General features: G+C 41.3%; 1 protein-coding gene across 1 annotated transcript; it reads right to left on the reverse strand.

The window, feature by feature from the left end:
* Positions 1-641: 641 nt before the first annotated feature.
* Positions 642-12822, reverse strand: LOC122760744 (calcium-dependent secretion activator 2-like). The gene is made up of 7 exons (XM_044015905.1): positions 12670-12822; positions 8597-8738; positions 7051-7170; positions 5966-5995; positions 3322-3477; positions 3094-3241; positions 642-1198 (listed from the first exon to the last, which is right to left on the reverse strand). Exons 1-7 carry the CDS (start codon positions 12800-12802, stop codon positions 1121-1123), a joined length of 807 nt encoding a protein of 268 aa, XP_043871840.1. The 5' UTR covers positions 12803-12822; the 3' UTR covers positions 642-1120.
* Between the last annotated feature and the right edge of the window lie 2956 nt (positions 12823-15778).

Consider the following 15778-nt stretch of genomic DNA (forward strand, 5'->3'; position numbering starts at 1 on the left):
CAAAGCTATAAGAGTTTTGTTTTTCTGATGCGAAACATCAGAATCATCACGAACTTTGCCGCCCCCTATCTCGCGCGCCATGTGACATTTGAAAAAACTTTTGATACCGTGAGCTCCTCAACTGGTCCACAGGGACCTCACCAAGTTTGAAGGTGATCGCACGAAAACTCTAGGAGGAGTTAGTTCAAATACCATTGCTGCGAATTCGCCAAAATCGCCAAAAAATCGCCAATCAACCCAAGATGGCGGAATTCCTCTTGGGTTTGGATCATGGTCATAATGTAATTTTTTCTTCATCCTGACCCACTACACATGTGTACCGAATTTCGTGCATGTGCGATATTTGTGTTGGTCATGGTGAATTTGGACAGGTGGCGCCGCACTTATTGGCCCCTCCCACATTCAATTTTCGACGCACATTCCCCGAACCTTTTTCAGACGTAAATTTACACCAGGATTGATGCGGTCACAAAAATTGGTGAGTTTTGGGGTATGGGAAAGGCCTCAAAAAGGCGATTCATTTGGGGGAATAATAAGAATAATAATAATAATAATAATAATAATAATAATCCTTCCAGTTTCAATAGGGTTCTTGCAACCTTGTTGCTCGAACCCTAAATATATATAAAATAAGCCATATAAATTATTAGTGTAAGGAGAAGGCGTGGGACCTGAACATGTATAATTTAGATTAATGATTAATCTAATCCTTTTTTGTATGAGTTTGGTGCACGGCAACCTGTGACCTCCTTCATTTGATGTTTTTCTCTCGCTTTTCATTCTTGCCTGTTTGCCTTTTGCCTCACGTGATAAGAAAAAAACCAAAAAACATGAAATAAAAACTGTAAAATGTCTGTATGCAGATGCTGTTTATGTGCATACACTTGGTCGGGTATAATAGCGTGGGTCTTTCTGCAGGCACTTATTCGATGCGTGTCGGAAAGGAATAAACGGACAGATGGTGTATACGAGCGCCGGTGGCAGCAGCTTGTGGAAACTGGAGAGGAGAGGAAGCTGAAGGTTAAGAGAACAGCGAGCTTAACTCTCTGTCAAGACTGCTGGCGGCCAAGGGTTTTGCTCTCAGCGAAGCCAAGGCTGCTGCCTCACACAGGCATCATGGTCATCCATTTAACAGCTCGAGTTGAGCGTCTGGCTGTTTCAAGTGAACACAAATCCACCTGAACTCCCTGTTTGCTGACTGTTTGGAGGGAAGCAGGCACGTTTTTAGTGGCTGATCTGACAGTCTGACTCGACCTGTGCAGTGTGAAGCCTGGAAGTAAAAGACTCCTGAGGGTATTAGAAGCAGGCAGACTTTCACTCAGGCAGGAAGTCTGGTGAGATATGAATATTAAAAAAACATACATCAATCGTAAGTGAGTTCTGGTCTTCTACATAAAGAGATCAGGGCCTGGTCACACCAGCATTTAAAGAAAAATGGGTTCGTTTAAAGGGATTTATTATTATTATTATTATTGATAATAATAATAATAATAATAATAATAATAATAATACTAATGATAATAACAATAATAATAAACAGAATAATAATAATAACGATAATAATAATAGCTTATAGGTTTTCCCTATTAGGTCACTGGTCCCACCCTTACAGCTGTTGCCTAGCAACAGAGCTACAGCTGGGAGCAGTACGGGTCACAAAAAATGTGTAATGTAACACTTAAATACTTTAACAAAAAAGTTTTACGGTCCCTAAATCTATGAATATAAAAAGGATGCTCTCCAGGCGTACATCGTCACTGCTGCTTTAAAACCATTTGTCTCCGGCGCACAGAGATTCCTGGGATAGGTTTAGCTGGGAATAATCCAAGAGAATAGAAGGAGCCTTTTTATCCGCGGTGAGTTGCGAGTCATGCCACTTCGATGCACATGGTCTTCCAGGTCACCCTGCAAAAGTGGCAGCCCCCCTGAACTGAGACACAGCTAATTAATTGTCAGCTTATTGTCTAGTTGTTTAATCCAGTTTGATAACTTGCTAACTTCCGAATTTGCAAACTAGCAACCAGTTAAGTAGCAAATAGTGTCTATTTTGGTCTCACATCACAGAATACTGTGGAGGGCTAACTCTGGCAGGCAGCATTCCCAGCTAATGAGCATTTTTCAAGTGAGCATGCCAGTGCCACCCACAGTTGCTGGCCAACCGGGCCCATGAGTAGACACTATGACTCTAAGCTGTTTTGTGAGGACATGTAAATGCTGTACCAGCTTCTTGTTTGACCAGACAGTCAGACGACATAAGCCTGACAAGCTGGTGTTTCTAATAAGAGAATCGGTTGTCTTCCACACACCACATGGGACGAAACAACAAAACTGTCGTGTTTGACGCTCATTTTTGTTCTGTCCGTGGAATCTGACCATTGAGAGGGTGACATGTAGTCTGACCCCGGTATGAGATAGACCACGGCACTTTTAGACTGTACCTTGGTGATCTGCTATTGGATGAATAAGAGAGAACGAGTTAAGTGTTTATCATTACAGTGGTAGCTTTCCATTCCTGTAGAGAAAATCTGCATTTTTAGTTTGCGGGGACACGGAAGCTGCCTGCTGCCTATTTTAGTAAGATTACTTTGTGTAGGTTAATCCAAACAAAGGATTTCAAACGCAAAGTTACAATATAACACATTTAAACTCATTAGTGGAGGCAGCAGTGGATGGACAAATCCCGTGGGCTGTGATGTAAAATAGCTGATTTACTCTATGAACATCCGTGCGGGGTGTGAGCATTCTACAAAGAGACACAAACTTTGGTTCCCTGTTAGAAAAGGCTGTCTAACAGTGAGCCAACGCATCGGAAATATTCTTAAGACATCAGAGACTTAGGTTAGAGTGGGTGTAGAGTTTATAAAATGGGCCTTTTGAAAAGAGGCTAAAATCAGTTTTTCCTCCTGTACCCATTGGCAGACATCGAGATCAAGTGTCTTTTGCAATTACGTATTGTTAGGTAGGTTTCATTGTCTGCATCTGGTGACTAAATTAAGTACAAGACAAGGTGAATGGTAGTGGCATAAAACCTAACAAGTGAACCCATGTGATGTGCAGTCACCCAGAGTGACCAGTCATGTAACGTGAGCTCACCTCCTGACCCGTGTCCAGCACGCAGAGTTTGGAGCACTGCTTCTTAGCGTCCATCAGCACGTTGAACATGGTGCAGACTGAAAGTGGCACCCGGAAGTCTGTCGATTTACTCGCTTTCTGCATCTTGGCATCAAACGCAGATTTTGTTCTTGAGGGATAAAACACACCAAAGTGAGATGACTTTGTTACGATGGACACACTACGATTAGGTACAAGAGAGAGTCTGACCTCTTGACACAGGCCTCCATCATATCACTGGCCATCAGTTTTAGTCTCTGCTCCAGATGTTTGGCAAACTCGGGCTCCGGCCAGTGGAGGTCAAGCACGAACATCTGCAGAGCGTCCAGCTTCCAGAACAAATCTTCTGAGGTCGCTGAGCCATTACTGAAGAGAGAATGGTGAGAATTAGCCAGCGGAAAATAAGAAACTCAATATTAACACACAAAATGTAAAAATACAATAAAGTAGTTCCACAAAACTCTTGTATTGTGTGTGAAGGAAGTTTAAAAGGATGTCAACTTCCCAAGGTTTTTGTGACCACACTAATCATTTGAAGTGTTTTAGTGTTTTTAGGTCCAACACTGTTGCAAAGAACAATGGGTTAGGGTTAGCTGATGTCCTTGAAAAGAAATACTTGGCAGATGTTGGCTAACTGAATAAAGTGTTCCTAAATTGATATACAAATGGCATTGGAATTTAGTAAACTGGTTAACTTCTGATTTAACTTAACTGGCTGAAAGGACGTTAGCTAGTTGAGTCTTCTTCATTTTTGGCAGTTGCACGAATTCTGGGTATTCATGAATTAGAGAACCATGTCACTGACCAAACACTACACATCTTTAATAGCTGTCAGAATATGGTTATTTTAAGTATTTTACTGACAGAAGCTTTGGATCCAAGTAATATTTATTTTATTTGCAGCAAACTTAACCCAGAGAATAATAATGTAAATGTGAAAAGTGATGGGCAAACAGGTGGAATTTTTTCACGTTTTTATGTAACATTCACAAACATGCACATTCCCTAGTATCATCCCTCTTCTCATTGGGGTTTTGGGCAACCACTGTTGAGGGAAAAATATCAGTCTTTAGTCCTGGTTCTTCAACAGGTTTTGACAGTTGAGCTGAGGTGTTTTAGTGAGTGAACACGGCTAAAGGCTGAAACAGAGACAGATGGACGTGTCCCCGCCTTCTCCCCTGCGCACAGGTTACACAGCAACACATGGTAGCGCTTTCACCACCGACATCCAAGTGTACAGCGCCCGGCTAGAATGACAGCCATGGGAGGATGTTGGCGGAGGCGGGGGGGGAGGGTTTAAAACAAGCACCACTCACTCACTCACTCACTCACACTTTTCTCACTTCGCCTTTAAAAGACTGTTACCTTAACAAGTGGCGCTCAGGAATAAATGCTTTGGGCTGAGTCCACAGTGCAATTAAACGCTCTGTGGCAATCCCCCTCATGTCTAATTAGTGGTGCTCTTCTCTGAGCGCGCTCCGCCCTGCTCCCCGGGGGAATGGGACGATCCCACTCGCCCGTCTGTGCTTGCTAATGAAGTGCCAGCTTTTTTCTATCTCCCTCTTTTTTTCTTGGATTGAGGAGGGCCAAGTGAAGTGAGGCAGAGGAACAGTGTGGTTTGTGTTGTGGGAAAGGATGGGGGAGTCAGAATGAGGAGCCTTTTTAAGAAACACACCCTCAGTAAGCCTCGTGAGACCCCCAACTCCCCCAACCTGGCCACAAACACTGACAGTTCTGCAGCACAGTCACTCACTCAACAATGAAACACCCAACACATGAAATTAGTGATGTTTATTAAAAATCAAACCTTTGATGTTGCTAATTTTCATTGAGAAATACTTAAGACTTAATATAATTAGTCACAGCTCAGTGTGTCTAAAAATGTTCTATTTTGTTTGACCAACCTTCCATTCAGTTTTACATCACAGTAAACAAATGATCATGTAGGTGAAACAGGAAGCATTTTTGGAACTGTAGCAAGAAATCATGCTAAAACCTCACAGAATGTTTTGTTTACTAGGTTGTTAGTGGCATGTGTTACCAGAAAAAAATGTACATTTTCATTATTATTTACATTTATTGATTTTCAGAAAGTCATCTGAATAATAGAATTATTAGTAACCGTGAATTTATCCCATCCTTTTAACACACAAGTAGTGAACACACACACACGAGGCAGCACTAATTCGCACTCAGGGAGCAAGTGGGTCTTGCCCGGCCTTGCTCATGGGCACCCAGCCCTTGATCTACCCTTCAATTTGAACCAGTGACCCTCTCGTTACAAGCCCAATCCCTTTCCTCTTGGCCCCGGGCTGCTCAATACTTGGTTAATTCAAACGGAATTATGTACAATCCTGTGACGGTCTATTTAAACACCTTGACAATGTGGTAATGTGAAACATGATATAGTGGGTGGTAAGTCGGTCCTCATGTTCTACGTGCAACAACACTTTCATGACAGTGAAAAAGCTTCTTAAGAGTACTTGTTATTTAACTTCTTCTACACCATGGAGGTGTAGCATACACCGACACAAAGGCTGCTGTGAAGATTAATCCTTTTGATTTGAGGGAAAAAAAAATTTGTCTTTGATTAGTTCTTAAAGAGCTCAAGTGTAAATTCAAATGTTGTTATTATCAACCACAATGCACACTAGCTTTAAGTAACCTTTACAAGAGCACTCCACGTGAACATTTTCTTGCTTTTGTTCATGGCAAGCAAATACAACCTTGATGTTCTTTAGTTTAACATTTTGTCACGTTTGATAATGGAACATTGTGGAGGTGAGGAGGAGGAGGAAGGGTTAATTTGATAAAGCCTTGTCATGTGAAAAACACAAAACATCTCTCAACTTACAAGATGTTGGGCAGATTAATTCCTTGCAAGCTGCAACACAAAGTTGGGGTAATTAATTATTATCACTCTGACAGTACGACACGCACACCGCACAACACAAAAGGCATCACAGAATCTTGACCAACAAGCTTCTGTGGCGCGATCACGTACAGGCAGCACCACACGGTGAACGTGGCTCACTCAAACAAGATGACGGCATGCTGGAACTGAACAGCACAATTTCCTGAAAAACTAACAAATACTTTGCATATCTGTTTCAAGAGACAGTTGCATAGGACAGCGGCGACAACAACTCAAAACAGCTTATAATAAAGCAATAAAACAGTTTATAATAAAGGTAGATAGTATGCTGAATCTTCTTCATGCTGTTTTGATTTCATTCCTTCAAATGACAAACATGCCACTACATGGACAAGAACAGGTCTAACGACACTGACGAGGACATACAGCAAACACTGCAGGATAGAGGTCTTTATTCATAATATGAATGGACCCCCCAAAATACAAAAGCCCAGACCTGAACTGATCCAGAAACTGATCCTTTCTGATGAAAGATGACCTGGAAAGATTGTTCAAAGATGAAAGTGTGCCTTCACTGCAGCAGCACAACATGACATGTGTGCAGGTATACATATCAACATCCTACACAGTGCACACCTGCAAGCCAGATTGCATCCTGCCCTGTTCACATGTGAATATAAGTGTGCTAACACTGGAATATTAATGAAGCTGAACAAGGTTGCAGCTCAATTACAGGTAAAAGGAAGACTTGCTTCAGGCTTGGTACATCCACCATAAAATGAAGAGGTACTTCATATAGAAGTCTCTGTTTATGTATAACAAAAACACATGCCAGCTATACTCTGGTTTAAAACTAGGGCGGATAAGAGAATCCAGGTCTATAGTTCTGGAGTCTGATCAGGTCTGGTCTTTTTCTTGTTGACGGGCGTCCGTGGTGGATTTGAATAAAATAGTCTTGGGACTGCCCTTTGCTACAAATACTCAGACCAACTATGCAAAAGACCTCTTGTCCCGACCAAAGCAGCGGCTCTGAGGTGTTTGAACCCCCCCCCCGTCTTACATACGTGTTCTCACACAGCGGTCCCATCCAGGCAGGTGCTGAAAAACTGGGCATTTGTGGCAGCGTCAGTGGAAGACTGGGGACTTTTGGGAGAGGAACGCTTGCTAGATTGTTTGTTAGCGACCTGTCAGTGGTGGAGGTCGATTAATGGCAAAGAAGAAAAATGTTAAAAGAATAAAAGACAATGAGAAATACTGACAGTAAAAGTAATGACATACAAATGTAGCCACTTGTTTTACCTGCAGTTATGAATGAATGACTAAACAGCCAGCACCAATAATGTTCACAGAAATCAATGCATTTGTTACATTTTCTTTCACTTGGTGTGCGGTTTGTAAAAGAGCGTATTCCAGTACATTGTTACACACCGACTGACTGTGGGTGTCCTTGGTGTGCATATTGTACATTCACCTCTTGTGTCCCTTTGTTCCGGTGTTCTCCTGTGCAGCATTATTTTTGTCTCTATTACATTTGTGGAGCAGCCACTCTCACACCTCCACACTGCTGATAGAAAATAAAAGCTAAAAGTGACATTACAAGATGGTGTCTACACTCAGGTCACCAATGAAACTGACCACGGAAACTAAATAATCCATCATTTACTGGACTAGATTGTTTGAAAGATCTTACATAAGAAATGCCAGACAAGATAATCCAAGAATAAAATAACAATATCATTATTTCCACATCTATAGTATTTCTGTGATGTGAGAAAAACAACGTAGTCCACATAGTCCAAGACCAGAACGCAGACCAGACCTGACACTGGTACGGTGCCTGTGCTGAGATCACTCAGCACAGGCTAAAACATGTTTAAAGTTAAAGTTAGTTTTTTATTAATCCCCTTAGGGAAAGTATTCCTCTGCATTTTGACCCATCCTACAAGTAGGAACAGTGGGCTGCCACACTGAGTGGCGCCCGGGGAGCATTGGGGGTTGGGTACCCCAGCCCTTTTTGGCCGGGTGGGGATTTGAACCGGCGACCCTCCGGTTACAAGTCAAGTTCCCTTTCCCCTTGGCCACAGGCTGCCCCTTACAATCAATGGAGAATCATTTACACTTACAAATGATTCTCCAACCAGGTCAGCAGGAGATAATGTGAAGGAATCTCCATATCAGTTACTAAATTTCCATACTGTCTCTTGTTTTTTTGCAACGGTGCCAGACAATGTAAGCGTTACAGCCACGTAAGACATACACAGTATATGGCAGCTGAGGAAAAAAAACAACACACCCACACACCAAAGACAAGATACATAGAAGATTTAAAAATAAGCGAATAATAATAATAATACTACAAAAAAACATCACTTCTTGTTTACACAAACAATCTCTCAAGTAAAGTAGATTATAAGTAGAAGTAAATTATAATGTCAGCTTCTATAGAAACCTGGGAAATTTGACTTCACCCAAATAAAGTAAAGGCAAATCTGTTTCCTTAGTGTTGTGTTTGAATGCACATTTGAAAATATGTGAATGATGACATCGTCACTATTATCACATGGTCTGAAGAGAGTGACACGGCGAGGAAAAGGGATGGTGGACTCTTACTTGACAGACTGCCAGGTTTCCTGCTCAAAACCACGGTGGATGGACTGTGCGATGGACGACTCCATCAGGTCGATGTAGCGCACCACTAGGGGGACGAACAGGTCCTGCAGGTGTTTATGGAACGTTCCATTACAAAGGTGAGCTGTGGGGGAGGAGCCGAAAGAAAGACAGGGGGAGAACATTTAGTTACTTCAGAACTACTCAGAACTAATCTATGGATTATTAATATTATTCAGAAGTGGCGGTTTGATCCTCTTCATAAAACCTGTGAGTTTTGTGAGACAAACTTGAATCGCGTCAGTAAAAAAACACTGTATTTTTGAATTTGAGGTTTTAAAATAGTGTTCTACAACAATGTTTACTTGGAAAAAACGAAAACACATTCAGTTGCTTGTGTTGAGGGTTTCACAGGATATCAGGACTTTGTTTATACTACAAATGTACGCTGTTTGGAGACTTTGTTTCCTGTGGCCGAGACTCAGTTGGTGCCCACGTTAATGGCTGACACAACACAAGAGGTGAGTGTGATAGCTGCAAAATAACTCAATGTGGCCAAACTATAGTGTGGACACTCGTGTCATACGAGGACAAGTCTGGCAGTTTGAAATTCTCTTACTGAGAGCGTGATGAAAATATTAATACCACATAAACAGCCAACGCCAGGAGCCAGTTAGCTTAGCATAACACCTACACTGGAAACAAAACAGCGAGCCTGGCTAGGACCACTTCTTGGCCAAGAGCAGTAACTTCCTCAAGTCTTGTCACCATCTGTCATCAGAGAATCCCATAATGGCTCTTGAAAAACACTATGTCAGTGTGTTAATTAGGGAGGTGTAGAGGTGCTTGAAAGTGGAGTCTGGACAGAACTTTGGACAGAACCAGTATGAAGCTACACGCACACAGAAGAAAGTCTAGTTCTCGGAATGTTGAAATGTGACTTCTATGATAAACATGCAGTGTTTTTAATATGAAAAAAAAATACTGGAAATAGTTTAGCTTATGGTTTACACAGTCAGCCCGGGGTTTAGTATTTCAGCGAGTACCATCTTGTTTTTTTGAAACCAGAAATAATTATATTTGGAAGAGAAGGGAGTTGGGCGGAGCTCATCAACTGCACAAGAGGCGACGGTAGCTCAGTGGTAAAGCAGGGCAACACGAAGGTTGTGGGTTTGATTCCCGGCACCGCGAGTCTGATGTATCCTTGGGCACTTAACCCCACATTGCTCCGTGTGAGTGAATGGGTGTGAATGGGTGAATGGCAAAACTGTAGTGTAAAGTAGCTTTGAGTGGTCATTAAGACTAGAAAAGCGCTATATAAATACATTTACATCAACCTACACCTGGAATCACGCACCTATTGGATGGTATTAACTGTGAATCACAAAGTCTTCTTGCCCCAATAATTTATCTTCTATTACACGCTAAGGTCAGCTGACGGCAAACAATGACAGTGGTCATCAATATGATGAAGACACTAGTTCAGCTGGAGCCTATCATACTGACCTCTCTCATGGACAGGACGGCTTTATGATTCATGCTGACTTAAAGTCGTAGACAGAGCGGTGTCTCACACTCTCACACTCACACACACACACACACTGTGGATGTTTTTTTTCCAGCTGCCCACAGACTGACCATCAGGGCAACGTGTCCATCATGCTATACTGAAGAAGACCAGAAACTAGTATTTCAGTTCAATTCAATTTTGTTTGTATGGTGCAAATTCTTAACAAACATTATCTCAAGGTGCTTTATAAACTAAGGTCAAGACCTTACAATTACAAATGGAGAGACTCACCAGTTCATACAACGAGCAAGCACTTGGTGACAGTGGAGAGAAAAAAAACCTCCCTTTTAACAGGAATAAATCTCTGATAGTAAGACTCAAAAATGTCCGGCCTCGACAGGTTGGGGTAGGAGAGTGGAGAGAGGGGGAGAGAGAGAGAGAGGAGGGGTCAGTGGGAGGTCAGGGGAAATGAAAAAAGAGGAGACCATAAAATCTGCAGAACTGATATTAAAATCAAGAGAAGTAGACAAACTGACCACATCCTGCTTGTTATTCATAAAGGTGAATACACACATACATGTATGGATGCATGTGTACATATATACACATATGTCACAGATTCAATCAAACCTGACAATTATCACCAGAGATAGACTTTGTACCAGATTGCATGTACAGCATCTCCCTCCTCATGCCTGCCCACCAACACTTCCCCTTATAGTTTTGATAAAGACTGTCAGACAAACAGGCAAATCCTCAGTGACAGTAACAGTCCAAAGTACTGAGAGACAAATAAATAGTGTGCGTTGGTGAGAAGCGAGCAGGGTGGTCTCTCAGGACTTCATTAGTTTTAATTCCTCCCGCTCCACTCTGTCATGATTAACACTAGCCTTTTTAGCTCTCTGGAGAGCAAAGCCCATCTCCCTCGCAACCGCTCGCCTTCACATGCTGACAATCAAGTGAGCATTTAAAATAATCCACAGGAAAAACTGACATATAATACACTTACTAAAGGAAATGGGTAATATCATATCATCACCTGAGATCAGGGAACCCGATGTTTTTGTTGATTTGTATAAATGGATAAAAAAAAGAGGAGGAAATGATTGAATCACTGTGGTTATCCTCCAAACACTTTTTTTTTTTTTTTTTAGTTTTTGTCACCGAAGTATCAGTTTGGATTAAAATCACTTTCCTCTCACTTTAGATGTAATTAACAAAGAGGGAAGACCTCATTTGTGTAAATCGTCAAAACGAAGATCTTCTTTGTTCTGTGTTTCGATTCTGTCAAATGCCTCATTACACTCCAATTCAAGTCGGCTAATGTTGTGACACTTGGAATAATCACAGCATTAACAGAGGATGGTAATTAGAAAAAAAATGATAAAAGATACGAGCCACAGAAACAAAGATTTGTGGCTTCTTCACATAATGAAACAGGGTTTTTTGTTTCCAACACTGCCCTTGGGCTGTCATTCTGTCTGCCTGCCTGTCTGTTACTGTATTCGAGGTACTTTGGCATCAGCCATGTTAAATAACGCCTTGCGTCTCGCCAAATCTCTGCTGGCGCCAAGACAAAGCCTCGTCGCTGACAGAGGGCTTGAAGCGAGGAAGCAATGAGCTGAGATTATTTTCCATCAGTCAAATGAAATCTTCACACAGGAAGATGTAGTTTCGTCAGGCAACAAAATACGACAACAATACGAAATAAATCTGTGCAGCGTTGATATCTGTCACACGCGGATACTACATCTTCACTATAGCTTTTTATCACCGCACAACATTAGGACCTTGAGACACAGAAAAGCACCAAACAAACCCTCCTTTCTTCCTTGCTTGGTAGGTGCGAGTGATTCATTCAATCACAAAGCACTTAAAAAATAATTGACATGAAAAATACAAGGATTAATCAAAGTGATGGCCATAAATCCTTCTACCAGGTTTGGTAACAAACAAAAACAAACAACTGACAAAGTAACTCTGCAGAAGTGAAACACATTTCTGTGCGGACAAACACACACAAAAACTGTGTTTGCAATTAACTGCTGAAGAACTTAGTTTCCCGTTGGCCGAAAAAATAAATAAAAAAATAAGAGCAGGGTGAAGATGCGGAGGTGAAACAGAGGGATGCTACCTGTTGACAGGTACACCGGCGGAGCTGGAGACAAACTATGGGCAGTCCATGGCGTCCCTGCCGTAGCGGTTTTCTCCACTCCTCGTGTTAATTACCTTTCTGCCTGAGCGCGCAAGGTGCCGTTAACCTTCTCTCTTAACAAGCCTCGTTTTCTCTGGCGATACCAGTCTTAATTAGTGCTCGTAGCAACGTGACCATGTGCCATGTCATACAAGGCAAGATCACCAAAAAAACAACAGTTTTTTAAAAAAAGGAATAAAAACAAGTAGAGAGGAGGTAAACGAGTGAATTGTCACACAGACTGAAACAGGTTTAAAAGCAGGAGAGTTGATACATCGGTTTTATCACTCAAATAAAGCTATGGCACTGCTCGAACCACGTGTACTATATTCCTCATTTTAATTCATATACTGTGCGTAAATGTGAACTCACAGTCAGTTCGCAGGAAGTTGTTGAGAAGCTGAAAAAGTGGGAAACTGTCCCATGAGTCGACAGGCTGGACCTGAAGCGCAGCATCCATGTTGGCTCTGTACAGTGACAGAAACATTTCGGCGTGTTCGGCCATCAGCTCCGGCCACCACAAGAAAGCCTGAGAGGGGAAGATGACAGAGAACAGAAGAACAAATTGAAAAGCTGTCAGGAAGTTTTGTTGCTCTGACAATTATTATATACATATATAAATATATACATACATATACATACATATACATGCAAGCAAAAATGAAGCATCAATAAGTCATCTCACAAAAACATGCCATTTTCAAAAACACGTTGTTGAATGTCTTCTCGTGGCTGTGGGACTATGACTCCTATGTGGCTCTAAATGATAAATTAGGCAATTTTTATTTTATTTTTATTTATTTATTCACTGAGAAATACAGCTTCCACCCTAAATTGCACGTTTGTTATCGTAATTTTTTTCTCCAGGTCAGGGAGAAATGACACCAGAGTCAATTCAGAAATACCTTTGTGATTGTGAAGTTGTGGTCTGAGGCCTGAACTTTGGTTTTATTAAATTGATTTGTGATATCAGAGGGAATGGTGCTGCCTTACTCTTCTCTTCCCCTCCCCTATCCCACACACATATACACATCTGCTAACATGTGTTTCTACAGTACATTGGTAAGTTACGTGTTGTATATCTGTCTTTCAACGGAATGTTATTTGTCATTCATTCATTAGGGCTGCATGGCGAAGGAAACAGCAGCGGCTGTGATTGGAACGTAGTCAGGGAGCTGTTCAGGGAACACTTGCTTTCCGAGCACATATTTTGTGATCGCGATTAAAATATGATTGTAAAGAACCAGGTTTATTTTAAACAGTAGAATATACTTTTTGCATTGTGTACTTCTTCCACTTACCTGCTTAGAAGGGTTAAAATATAAAAACACTTTTTAAAAGACACCTTACATTAGTGTGAACCCGCTGTGTTTTTAGTATATCACAAAGGTCTTACTGACCCCTGATCTATTGCACAAATCAAAATAAATAGGAGTCAATGCAATGTTTTCATTTAATGTTGCAGAGCAGCTCATTGACTCTCCCCATGACAAGGAAAGTGTGTGCTGAGTAATTTAGATTGAAGAAAAAGAAGAAGAGGTGCTGATGTGAAAGTACCTGCTGATTCACTCTTGGTTGATATCTTCAGTCTAAAGAGCATTCAGCCTGTGCTGCTCTTCAGTAGACAGAGGTCAGCCTGCTCAGGTGACCACTGCTATTCATGACTAAAGGACCTCTGAGAGAAAAGTGCAACCAGCGTTGAAACCCACTGATGCACTCAGGTCGATGTTTGTGTACAACGCAGGCAGAGATGCAAGAGGGGAATAAAAATTCCTACTCAAGGCCTCGCAGGAACGACTCGTCGGTCCATTCAAACATGCCTTTTCGATTTCTTGTTTCTGACAAACAAATGTCAATAAACCATCTCCTTCCATTTTAATAACCGCTGTCGGTACAGAAAGGTCAGTCAAATCAGTCCATTACCAAAACAAAAATGAAAGATAAAAGATACAAACAGCAGCAGAGGAAGCGACGAGGAGAGATAATGACAAACAGCAGATGTGTTTGGAAGTTGGAAGAGGGTAGGGAGTATTGACAAAACAATCAAATGAAACAAAAAGAAATAGAGAAGCATCAGAGGAATGATGTTGCATGCCCTGTGCATGCTGTTGACAAAATAAGTTATTTTTCCATTCTGTATAAGCTTTAGTTTAGTTTAAGTCTATCGGCCAATTAGATGAAGATGATGAAGAAAATACACGCAAGGGCAAGAATGATAAAAGACAAGAAAATTAAATGGGAAAGAGAAGGAAATAAATATTGTATACACCCAAGAATAAGTGAAGGAGAAACAAAAGAAAGGGGAAAAAAAGCAAGTAAGGAAAAAAACATAAAAGTAAGGAATAATCTTGTTAAAAAAGAGGAAATAATCAGGAAAAGAAAAAAAAACAAAGCAGGGAAGACGTGAAAGGACCGTTGAAGACAAAAAAAAATGAAAATACAATTAAAATGTGTTTTTTTGTGTCAGCATGTTCGGGGGCTGATGTACTGATTGTACCACCAAGGACATCTGTTCTTCTGCATCCTCCCCTAAAGAAATTACCTGTCACAAAATGTGACAAACTCAACAATTCCCACACTAAGAAGCGAGTGTGTCGTAAAGGGGAAAAGTTGTTGAGCGGAGATAACAAAAGGGAATTTTCAAAGCCAAGAGTATTTGGAGCAGTTACCTCCAGAGCACTGGAGAGGTGATCAGTCTGTAATCTGGTTCATCTCAAGTGTTGGACGGGGACATGGGGCTGACAATCAGCCAAGCTCCACAGTAAACTGAGAGAGACAATAACTTCTTTATCTTGCATCCATGATATTCATGTTTAAAACACACTGCAGCAGCGTTGTGAAGCTCACATGTTCATTTTCATGTGAACATTCTTACCACAGTGACTGCAGACCAAAATAGGTCATATTTAACGCCGGCACAAAGTGGCACCAAACACAACACGAGTGTGACACAGCTGTCATGCTCCTGTCCAGCACACAAATATCCACTTCCACCGATCTGAGCACCTATGGTCGTGTTGGTCAACAACCGGCATGTTCAAAGTCCGGCCCGTGGGCCAATCACAGCCCTCGATCAGACATTGTACGGCCCAAAAAATCTAAACGCAACATTTTTGTTGAACTTTTAGTTCAAGATTTAAACACTTTCTATATACACAAAATCACCATTACGCACACAGTCCAAAAACATGCAATATGGGGATTGGGTAAATTGGAGAGTATAAATTGACTGTGAGTGTGAGACTGGATGTTTGTTTGTCTCTATCTCCCCATGTCAGCTGAGATTGACACAGCGCGACCCTCATGTAGAGGATAAAGTGGTAGAAAATGGATGGTCTGCAACTAAAATGTGATCAAGTCAGACTGTGTATATTAAAATTGATGTCATCAGGAAAATTAAGTTGTGTACAGTACTAAAACTAGCTTTATATAAATGGTGCACTAGCAATTGTTCTTTTCGTGTGTGTAACAAAATCCTAAG

Source organism: Solea senegalensis, unplaced genomic scaffold (assembly GCF_019176455.1).
Source record: "Solea senegalensis isolate Sse05_10M unplaced genomic scaffold, IFAPA_SoseM_1 scf7180000014025, whole genome shotgun sequence".
NCBI lineage: Eukaryota > Metazoa > Chordata > Actinopteri > Pleuronectiformes > Soleidae > Solea > Solea senegalensis.